The sequence below is a fragment of the Camelus dromedarius genome, chromosome 26 (assembly GCF_036321535.1).
Source record: "Camelus dromedarius isolate mCamDro1 chromosome 26, mCamDro1.pat, whole genome shotgun sequence".
In the NCBI taxonomy this organism is placed as follows: Eukaryota; Metazoa; Chordata; class Mammalia; order Artiodactyla; family Camelidae; genus Camelus; species Camelus dromedarius.
Genome location: NC_087461.1, coordinates 8,991,259 through 9,003,451, shown reverse-complemented (window position 1 = coordinate 9,003,451; position 12,193 = coordinate 8,991,259). Strand labels below are relative to the sequence as shown.

Genomic DNA, 12,193 nt, shown 5'->3' with positions numbered 1-12,193 from the left:
AAATTTTATTTAACTTTAGAATATAATTGTGTTATCACCAGGTCCAGTTAGTATTGTGAGAAAATTTTCTAATGAATACTTATCACCTTGGCCTGGCTCATTTCTGTATTTATTCATAAAGTGTTTTCTTACTCTTTGAATTGTACTTTTCCCATTTGAATATGACACCCTTCTATTCTGGTAGAGATTAATCCTATTCGTTTGTAAAAATGATAAAGAGATACCTGATTACTCAATGGACAGAGAAAGATGACAAGTTATATTCTTTGTTCAACTGGTATTTAAGAAAGAGAAAATGATTGTTTATACTTGATTTTTAAGATAACAGATCATTCCATAACACTATTTACAACAAGCAAATTAACTGTTTTGAGTTCCTTGGAAAAGTTTGTTAGTGCTCCTTGTAAACATTTTCAGAAAATGAAATTTTAAATCATCTTTTGCCCTATACTTGTTTTATATGACAGAATAATTAAAGATTTGCATTCACATATGAATAGTGTGCAAAGCACTCTAACCCAAGAAAATTGGAAAATATTTTAACCTAAAATTTTCTTAAAGAGAAAAATTGACAATCACAAATCATTACATTCATCTTTAAAAACTTGCAAAATTTTCCAGAACAGAATTCATGAAACCCTAAAAGGTTAGGCAGCATTATAGTTAAGTAGAAAATCCTAGCACAAGATGAAATATTTTCAGTGTTGGAAGTACTTAAGGATTTCTGTAATAAAAGGTGCTGGGATGAAGTGAAATGTTTAATTTAAGCAGTTAGAAATTCACTTTGCAAGTTTTTCATTCAAATTCCTTTGGCCACAAGTGGGATCAGTGTTGTGGATGCAGAATAATACAGACAGGTGATTGATAGAGTTGTTGTCGAACAGGTGAATGTCAATGTTTTCCATAGCTTTGCTTTTTAAGCTAGAGATTGTGTAAATACATGAAGTTCAACAAAAAGAACTAGAAATTAATTGTAAAAGAGAAATAGTTTCAGCAATATTTAATCCATTGATTCAATTCAGTGCCATGGATTCTAAACTATTATTTCAAGTTAATAGCTCAGGCTTGAAACACCATACAGAAAATAGCTCAAAACTACTGTTCCCAAGGGCTGCAAAGTTCAATTTGTCTCTTGTTTCTAGACAGATTCAGACATCTGTGCATCGCTGGGGCATGAACAGAAAGGTTTTCTTTCAGGGTTACACAGAAAGAAAATTAAGGCAGTCTCTTTTCATTCTGAATGTTAACCACACTTTCTTAAAAGGGCCTTCGGATATTTGATGCCTTCCTTAGTGGAGTACAGAGTGGCGCAGAGCAAATTTCTTTAAGACAAATGCAAAAGCAAAGAACATGAATACACACACGCAGGGTTTGTTATAAAGAGGCCTTATCTACCTCAAAACTGCTTCAGAAATATAAGGTGAAGCAAAAGGTCCCTGAACACTTAGCAAAACATAGCAGACATCATTGCTTAAGACAAAAATACAATTTTTCATATCATAAGTTTAAATCACCAGAAATTTTAAAATACCTCCTATATTTGTAATGGCCCACTTATGTGTAGACCTCATTAATGTTTCCATCTTCGTCACAGTATTTGGCAAAGACACATGAGACATCTTTGACAAAGTTCCATAGAACTTTCTGGGTGCCACCTAAAATTACTGAACATCATTGTTTTTCAGAGGCCTAGTCTATTTTTCCAAGGCATTGGTGCTAAATTGTGGAGTGTACATTCACTTGTTAGGTAAATAAATGGCAAAGGCTTGATGTGATTTAGTATACTCAGTTGGTGCTAACATTTCTGGAAATTAAGTTCACATCACAGGGGCTGGCTGACTCATGCTGCAGATCTTTATGGGAATAAGTAGTGGCCCCAACACTCTGCTAGATGTAGTGATAAAACGCATGCTACTGGCACGCCTATACCAACTCAGACCTATTTAGTCTTTGAGCTACAATCACTTTGTTATTCTGTTTCTGATTCTGAAAAAAAAAACCATACAAAAGACTGGTCCTTACGGCATAACCCAGGAATACAGAACAGGACGGTCTAATGAATGACCCCAAAAGCTCTCTCTTTGCTGCCCAGAAACCAGATAGCTGAGAAGATAAGTTACACCCCTGGCAAGGAGATGAACTGAGCCTGACTCAACATGACTGGGACCTGGCAACCCCAACTCAGGTGCCGGCCCTTCCTAGCCTGGTGGCAGGTAAGCCTGGACTGCTTGGTGCCCGATTCTCCAGTGTATGTTTCCCATCGATGCTCCTCTCAGACTTGCCCAATAAAGAAGAAAAGCAAATGGACACATCCTGGCCTGGACCACTGTCCCACTGTGGGACCCCACTCCACGGGCAGCAGGAGAAAAGGGGACTCACTCACCTGCTGGCTCTTTTGCTTCCGGGTCCCAGCCCATCTTAGTGGCCCCTTGCTTCTCCCTGAGCCCTTTCCGCAACATACAAAGGCAACCGAAACAATTAACCTGGTTTTTCAGCATGATTTTTAAAAATCAATTAGATACAGATCTAGACCTATGACATTAACTAGGATGTTTCTCCTCGTATATGGAGAATGCAAGAATATTATTCACTCCAAAACATAATTCTTGTTCTAAAAATAAATCATATGACTAACAACCTATTAAATTTACAACTTGTATGTATCATTCTGAAGATGATCGCCATGCTCTCGCTGTAAGTAAACTCCATAACTGACAGTGAGGCATCATAGAGGTAATTCAGTTATTCTTTACGGAGCTCTTGGAAGGGCGGTTATGGGTCTTTTTCCATTTTTGTTTCAATAAAGAACTAACATGTCAAGCTAAGAATAATCCATAATTGAGCAAGACAGATGATACTCTATTTTAATCCTCATTATCTTTTTAGACGATGAGCAGTAATTCTGCCTGATTTACTATTTTCAGTGCATTTTCTTTTTTGAAAACCAAAAATCATCATCAATATTCTAAAAGAAAATGAATGGGATTAAATTATAAATTTAAAAATATGTATCACCAAGATGAAAGAGACTGAAATAGATTTTGTGGTCAGTTCACATACGAACTTTGGCAATACAGAGTTGAAGAAATGAGGCCAGTTCCCAACCCGTAAGAGATGGGTGCTGTCAAGGACGCCGCAGGAAACCCTGCCAGGGAAGGGAATGACAAGGATCCGAAAGTGGCCCTCAGAATCAAGCTAGTGCCAGAAGTTTGGGGAAAACTTCAGTCATAGTGGTTAATGTAAGTGATTCACTAGAAATCGAAACATTACTAAAATTCACATCCCCGTCAACAGCGTTCCTCTAACTACTATCTCATTCTACCTCACAGTAATTCTCATCTAAATTTAATTCATCTTCCCACCCCTTAGATTTGGGCTTCGGATCCACTTCCCACTCAGAGCAATATTCTAGGAGCACCGATACAATCTTGCCTCTCCCTATTTAAAATCCTTCAGCAGCTTCCAAGTACCTCCCTGGCAAATTCCAAACACCTTAGCATAGTGTTACGAACTGAACGTTTGTGTCCCCACAAAATTCGTATGTTGATACCTAATCCCCGGTGCAATGGTATTAGGAGGTAGGGTGTTTGGGAAGTGACTAGGCCATGAGGGTGGAGTCCTCATGAATGGGAGGAGTGCCCTCATAAAAGAGACCCCCAGGGAGCTCTCCAGCTCCTTCTGCCATGGGAGGACACAGCAGAAAGATGGCCTCCTGTGAACCAGGAAGTGAGGTCTCATCAGACACCGAATCTGCCAAATCTGCCTCTCGATTTTGGGCTTCCTACTCTGCAGAACTCAGAGAAATCAATGTTTATCATTTAAGCCACCCAGTCTATGGCATTTTTGTTATAGCAGCCTGAATGGACTAACACATAGCATAAAAGGGAATTTAAAATCTTGCCCTGCTTATCTGTGCAAAACTCTCTGGCTAGAAATACCTTGATACCTGGCTACGTTCTAACTCTCTTTCGGTGACTTGGTTCAGATGACGCCTTGTCTCTACATTAATCCTGGCTCTCCACAGAATAAAGGATTAATTTATGCAGTATTTCTGCTCCTTTTTAATCACATGCTCTCACAGTGCTTTCTTTGTCATCTTTTGTGGAAGCCAGTCTGCCACCTACATGCATTTAGGAAAGTTCAGCTCCCTCCTGAGTCAGATAAGTGTGCTTCTTCAGGATCCAGCTTAGTATTCCCGTGGCACTGCTTTCTGATTCCACAACCACAGATGGATGTCTCTGCAAATTTAAGATCCCCCTAAGATGGAAATGCTTCATTAAAAAAAATCTACACCAGATTTTCACATTCATAATAAATATAGGAACAGAGCTGTTCAGTATCAGGTGGTACCTTTCTTTCTTTTGAAAAATGTCACAAATCCACATTATTACATTCTTCTCATAAATAAGTACTGTCTTCTGTGAGTTCACTGAGCAGAGCAGTGGCCTGAAGAGAGAGTCGGCACAGAAGTATTCTGCAAATTTCCATCATCTGTGAAATGGGATCATGTGTCTTATGACTACCCTATATTTATATCCACTACTGTTATTGTCAGATCTCCAAAATGGAGAAAGCATATGCGAGCAATAGTATTTTCATTACCTGAGAATAATCATATGCATTCTCTATACTGAACACATACCATGGAGATTTGCCCACATGGGACATTACAAAATCTGCCTTTGCTTTGTGAAATATCATGAAAGCAACTACCCTACCGCACTCTCTTTTAGATTATTTGCCACTTTTCCTGTCAAATAAATTATCCAGTTATGGGCTGCAATAAAATATTAGAAAACACACGATAACCTTGTGTGCAGCGATCAGCAATTGCTAACTTTTAAAGAAATACAGAATTTGTGAAAATAAGATGCAGATACAACTGGCAGTGTGCCCCAGCAGATGATCAAAAAGAGTTTCCACACGTGCTTTTAGGAGAGAAACAGTTGATCTCTAGTTTTTAGCTACACCTATCGCACACGTTTGCTGACCATCCTCCATGGGGCATTCCTCAGAGGTGGGTTTCAATGTGAACATCGAAGTTATGACTGCTAGATAAGCCTGCAATTTTTAATTTGCTACAAGAATGGGAAATCCACAAGATATGCTGTTGGTAGGCACCGTAATTTAATCTAAGATTTTTCAGAGCATTTATCTCCTCCAAACCAATAGCTAAATCTGCTTTGAGCTCTAACTCTTTGCAACTCAAAGTGTGGCCTGTGGCTTAGCCACATTGGCATCACTAGAGACGCACTCACCCAGCTCACAAAGTCTGAGTCAGTTTGGATCATGGAGCTACACTTACATGATCCATAAAACCTATTTTTTTTTATCTTCCCTTCTTCAAGTCATCCAAAAAAATCACACCTGACAATCCTTTTCAGAAACATTTTCATTGTCCCAAGAAAGGGATATGAAATTCCAAATGCTTCATGTGAATAAGTGATTTTAAAAAAAAAAAAGCACATATTTGGTTTAGTGGGTTTGAAAGGAAATCTGTGATTGATTTCTGCATAGCTAAGAACTGCAAGTTACCAATACTGTTATACAGGAATAAACTGATGAAACTGAGCTTTATGGAGATTGGTGATTCTCACCAAACACTGCTCAGGCCCTCGCCATTCCATCAGGCACCCCTGACCCTGCAGGAGCTCCCCCCCTCCCCCCGGCAGGCGAAAGGGCTGCCAGCAGCCAGGTGATGACACACGTGCTGCTCATCCATGCGTATGTCCCGGGGGCCATGGGATTCACTGACAGCTGCTCAAACAAGGCTCAGTCATGAACAGAATCCAGCCTTACCTGAAAGTCCTCTATATTCAATTGCAAAAAGTAGCACACTAGTGACTGCTTGTAACACCTACTAATCAGAAGAAAGTCTTCTGACTCGGCAGAGTGGTTAGATGTCCACATGAACAGAGGAGATACAAGAAGAAAGGTCCCCGGTAAACCAACAGCAGATCAACAGTGGCACCTGCCAACTGCCGAGTCGGCTTCTTTATCAGGGAATACCAATGATTTCAAGGAGTCTTTATCTCTTCATGAAAAGAATATGAAAAAGAGAAAACACTGACAATGGCAACAAAACCTCAGATGGAAGAATTCTTTAACTGGGACAGTAGTTTTGCAATCCCCACATTATCTGTTCTCGTGCAGAGCCAGAAAAAATACTGTCACCAAGTTAAGAGAACAGCAGCCTTTGTTTATTTCAGAACGCATTTGTGTCAGAATAGGAAATATGCTACTGTCTTTCGGTTTTGTCTCTGTCTAGTGAAAGCGGGAGGTCAAGTCTAGACAATGGCAGGAGCTGAGCACATGCCCCGGAATGCCATATGGTCTCGCACGCCAAATCATTCCGATTCCTGACATCGATTCTGGAAGCTTCTAAAAGGAAGAAGCACACAGTTTTCACGCTCATTACTTATATGAAGCAATAAATCAAAATGCTTATTCCTAAAGGATAAGAAGATCTTGTCACAAAACCCAGCACAGAGCAGTGACTATAACCAATTGGTTCTTTTCTTTCTTATTCCCATTTAACTCAATCAGGCAAAAGTATTTTCCCAAAAGAGAGGCAACAGAGTTCAGAACTATTTTAAGGGACAGGATAAATAAACTTTGCAGAGAAGTTTCAGATGTAGGCTTTTGATTCCAGAACTGGTGGTGGTACCAACAGGTGACCTATGGGACTTCAGATCCCCAACAGTCTCCATCCATCCCCAAAACCAATCAAAATAAACTTAAAAGCAGTCCTCTTGTTATGAAATCAAGCTTCAAGACAAGTTCCCTTCCAGCCAGGCTGAAACCTCAATGTTACTCTACCAATATTCAGGTTCCACAACCATCCAAAATCATTACATAATCAAATGGCCATTTATTTTTCCTTATATTAGAGAAGAAAAGTCAAGTAGTAAGGCTAAATCTTGAGACTTGGACAGGCCTAGGTTTGAACACCAGCTCCTTTACTCATTAATAAGAGACTTTAGGAAAAATACTAAACCTAAATCTGAAAGTACCTTCATGTAAGTCACTGAGATTAGCCACTGAGATTAACTTGGGGATGCAATTCTCAGCAGGCTGAGGTGAGGACGCAGTCAGATGATATCTGTATGGATCTGGCAGATTTTAGCACTAAGGGAGAAGCTAACAAATAGCTCCCTGCCCATCCATCCTCTTTTTGATTGATTCAAAATCACTGACATTAAGTGGTCTCCCACTGTTAAGGTAGAAAGAGAGAAAAAATCAGCTGAATGACAAAAATCATAGCTCTCATAACAACTAGGACTGTATTTTGAGAAGTGTGAATATATCGCTGAGCAAAAGAATTTTCTATTTTACAAATGATTAGAAAAATTCAGCATCCTACATGGAGATCACAGAGTTCTAGGAGTCTGTGTTCTCTCCTTTTAATCTCAATAGGTTACTAGTTCTGGGCAGAGAGTAAACACCTCTGCTTCTGTTCAGCTCTCCTTTCTTTACCCTGCACCCTCGCTAAGAATTACATTGCCTACTCAGAGTTGCTATAACAACACTGTTGCCAAAATAGCAGGCACCCTGCAGGAGTCAGAGTAGCCTCTTACAGATATTAAATGACTTCTGCTCCTGGCACATCCTATGTTGCCTGTTAAGGGGCCAGCCTGGGGCAGCCAGGGACCACTGGAGTCACATACTAGCTAAGGAGATGGAGAAGGGTTTTGAAAATTGCTGGGCTTCTCCCATACACAGAATCCCAGTGGCCTGTGCTTCACATCTGAAGATTCCTCTCACCAGGAGGGAACAAAGCGATCCCCTTATACTATCTGCAGAACCAAGTCTCATTTGTTTCATAAAGTTGAGCTTTTTCCCTAAATAAGGAGTATTTCAGGGCAGGAAAAAAGAATGCTGCCTGGTTCTTAAAAGGTACAAGTCTGTTACCTGGGAGATCATAGGAACTGAAGCTTCAGAGTGAGGAAGTATACAAGCCGACAATGTCCAGACCAGGGATGACAACAGAACCCTGACCCCAACCTCTAGAGCAACCAGCCCAGGGACTCAAAACACCATCTTGGCAGCAATCAGCCCAGAAGGGGTAAGACTTGATTAATAACTGACAGCTTCTCTACTCTTTGTCCCTCCACCAGCCCAACGCCGAACCAACCACAGAAAGCCAAATGCATTCCCCAAACCAATCACATGAGACGCTCTGCTTCTGACTAGCTCACCACCAGCTTCTCCATGCCAACGACCTCCAGTCACAGCATACCTGACGCCTTCTCTTCTTTTAACTGAAAAACCTTCCCACTCCCCTGCCTGCTTTTGAGTCTCTGCCAAAGGCAAGTGCCCGGAGGCTCACTCCCTTGCTATAGCAAACTGAAAAAATAGCTTCTGTTCTCATTTGAGTGGTCTTTGCTGATTTCTGTAAGATTCACCTGTTTGTTTTTGTTATATCCAATGTACTGACAAGATCCTATTTGACTATTTGTTATACTAAGGACTACAGAAACGTAAGCAATGCAATACTACCCTTGAGGCCTCTGGGCAACCCTAACATCTGCCTAAAATATGCCTTCAGCAAACTTCCACACTCACCAAACCATCTCCAACCACCCTTCTCCTTCCACTTCATGGCTCCAACCATAACAAAGAATTACATTCGCTCACAGAGTGACCAGTCATCCCAGTTTGCCCAGAACAGCCCCATTTTTTAGTACTTAAAGTTCTACACCCCAGGAAGCCCTCAGTCCCAGGGGAACCAGGTGGTCACCCCACGCAGCTCTGCACCATGCCATGCCATGCCATGCCATCCTAAGGTACAGCCATTGCACGTGTTATTTTTTCTGCCAGGAATCTTCTCTTTTACCACTGACAGATTATCAACCTGGTGAACTCCTCTCAATCTGCCAAGCCCCTGCCGAAAAGCCCACTCCAAGATCTCTCTGATAACAGCCCACCCCCCAATCCCAAGGAGGTCGTCCCTCCCTCCACCATGCCACACTAGCCTGTGTATATCTCCGTCCATGTCACAGGGCACAGGGATGACCTGTTTCTGACATTTAGCCTCTGACCCTCTTACCCAGTTAACTCCTTGAAGGCAAGAGCTGCATTGTATTGACCTCTGTGTCTGTCTCCTCACTGTCATCACCACACCCAGCCACGTTTGTCTGTTTCCTGAGTAAATGACTTTGTAGGGTGATTAAATGGCCTAGATATTATTTATTTACTATAATTATAATTACTTATTATTGAATGACTGAATTTTAACAGACTCATTATTTATTAATGAGTTAAATTGATCCTTACAAAAAAGTCCAAAAGCTCTGGATTGAGCTGAAGGGAGAGCTTTTATATATATACATATATATATATAAAATATATATAGAACTTGGGTGCCTTACAAGACATATACTTATTAATCCATTTCAGTTACTCAGATTATTTACTGACCTCAATCTGGGTGGTGTTGTCCTGCCCATCATCCAGTAGCAGGTCCGTGAAGCCTCTGGGCTCTGGGGAGTCTTGGCCCATGCTGGCTCGGTTTGAGTCTACCGCCTTGAGAGAATCCAGGTTCCTTTTCCACCGGTGGCTGAAAGCATGTGAGTCCACGTCCACCTCCTCTTCTGTTTGTGGGAAGGCCTGAGCAACATGATAGTGCCAATCTGTTTAGAAAAAAAAGAAAGAAGAAGAATTAATTACCACTTACGCATCATTCACATGCTTTCTAATAGAGCAGAAAAATATTCTGCCAGTCGTGAAAAGAGGAAACGAACTCATAACAGTGAAATCCGTTTCATTGCAATACTTGACTTGGTATGGACATCTCCGGGTAGGATGTAATTTTAGGACACGCCGTAAGTTGTGACAGTGGTTAATGTCCCCAAAATAGATGTGAAGCCTGAAAGCAAGGCATTTGTATTCCCCTCCTTCCCCGCTATCCACACACACACTTCATAAACATGCTTTACTCGTTCTGAGAAAACAAGCTACAGTCCAAACAAAGCAATGAAACCAAGTGATTCCCAGCACGTGTGAAAATACAAATCAGCCATTATTAACCTGTGAGTTTATATTCTTTCACGTGGGTTATGCTGGGCAGCAGAGTGACAACAATGTATCTGAATGGGTTAAATAATACATGGACTCATCTTCACGCAAATGTGCTAACCTGCCTTGTAGCTCACAAGTCAGACTTGGGTCATTGCCAAGCGCATTTAATAAGCAATGCCCTCAGGAGGCATAACAAAGGCTCTTGTTCATTTGTGCTGTTCTTCCCTTGGAATCTTGTCAGGGTGGTAAAGGATGACGGTGATGGGCACTTAGAGAAACTGGGGAGGCAAGGAGATCAAATCACAAAGGTATTTTAAAGCCATCTGCAGGGACTGGCCTTGATGACCCAGCTCAACCTGCTACTACAGGAGGAAAAATTAGATTTAATCATTACTCCTAGTCTTTCATTTCAGGAGGTCAGCAGGGGAACGTGTTCCACAAGTATGGGAAATTCAGTTTCTGACCAAGAACAGTCCTCTTCTAGGTAACCATCACCAAAAGATATGAATTGACAGTCTTTATATCTGGCAGGATATGGGTTCAAAAAGGGCTAAGAGAGCAGAGATTTAATTATAGCTATGATGTTCCCCTCAATACAAGAACATTCCGAGAAGCCAAAGTGTATTTAATGCAGCTTAGAATACCATTAAACCAGTTACTTAGAACTGTTAAGACTACCACTACTGACCACAGGCACATGGTCTAAAGTATCTCCCTTTCAACTTAGGAAGCTGCTAATTATTCTTCTAGAGGGAATATTCATTGATTTCACTGTGAATTTAAAAGATCTGCCACTGCTTAGTGCCTTCATGGACACAGCCTAGACAGAAACACTACCATGATGTCATCAATCTAGACTATCCCATGGCCTATAGAATATTAGAGCTTAAAAGAATCATGGAGATGGAAATTAGCCAAAACTTTTTCAGAGAGGAATCAAGAGTCAGAAAAAATGTAGCACTGTGCTCAATTCACAGAATTGTCATAAGGCTGGGGAAAAACTCAGTTACATGAAGAGTTGATCATGGTCCCCGCCCAACATTCTTACACAGAAAATGTTCGATAACTCCTTCTAACCCGTACTGTTCTCCTTGCTACACAAAATGTTTCTTTTTAAAGACATTGCCCCCACTGGCCATTTAATAGTGCTCAGTAAATGTTTGTTGACTGACTGATTGAATGAATGAATGAGTGGATTGCAGACAGTCTCTTTGGAGCCACAACGATAAGACCAGGTAGAATTAAGTAATGAAACTGTACAAGGACTCAGGAGAGCTGGGGTGGAATTCTTTCTGTTAGGTTTGCTGTAAAGTAATTTATAAAAACTCTCTGTGCTTTAGTTACCCTATATTTTAAATGAGAATGAAAATATCTTACCTGCAAAAGCAGACAGCTTTTCCTGAGTATGTGTCAGGCTCTAAGATGTATGATTCTAAGCAAAGCTACATAAAGCAATTTTATTTGCTTTATTTAGGTATCCTGCCTCATTACCAAAAATATATGAGGCAGCTTCCAACAAAAGTAAGCAATAAAGTTTTGTAACAACCAGATTTGGCCTCATCGCATGACAGAGGTTAACTTTAGAGATGTGCTTTCGACTTGCGTTAGGGGTCTGGCTAACCTCATACAACTAATCATGCAGGAAAAATGGAAAATCTATACAGGGTCCTTATTAGAATGCCAATCTAGAAAAGAAACATAGAAAATACAATGCAGTCAGTGGATTAAACAGTCCTAGATACACAGTCCTAGAAACATTTTTTAAAGTTTTTTTTTTAAATCACAGAGAGAGAAAGGCTCCAACCAGAGGTTTGTAGGAGCTTTATAATGTAGATCAGAAAACATATACCTAAATCTTCAAAGAAGTAGTCTTCATTAAAATCTTCAGCACAATTTCACAAAAACTCTCGGTTTCTTTAAACTAGATGTTATCATTGGAGGTTAATTGCCTGCTATTAATTTTAGCCTTACCTTTCCTATTTTTACAACACAAGACACAATATGGTACTTTCCACGATGTTTGCTAGGCCAGTAACATCACGCTAGCCCCTGGGGTCCTGGCACAGGGTGTGGAATAGACAAAATATTGGAGGAGCTGTCTGCATAGGAAGCTGTCTGCTTCTCAACTTTGATTCCCCTTTCTTATTTTCTCTCTGCCTTTTTACCTGAGAGG

At 40.5% G+C, this 12,193-nt stretch overlaps 1 protein-coding gene across 1 annotated transcript in view; it reads right to left on the bottom strand.

The window, feature by feature from the left end:
- PLXDC2 (plexin domain containing 2) overlaps positions 1-12,193 on the bottom strand; it is a 335,747-nt gene that overhangs the window by 190,242 nt on the left and 133,312 nt on the right. Inside the window, exon 2 of the mRNA XM_031444726.2 lies at positions 9,421-9,632. Within this exon, the coding sequence (XP_031300586.1) occupies positions 9,421-9,632 (212 nt within the window). The remainder of the gene's footprint in view (positions 1-9,420; positions 9,633-12,193) is intronic.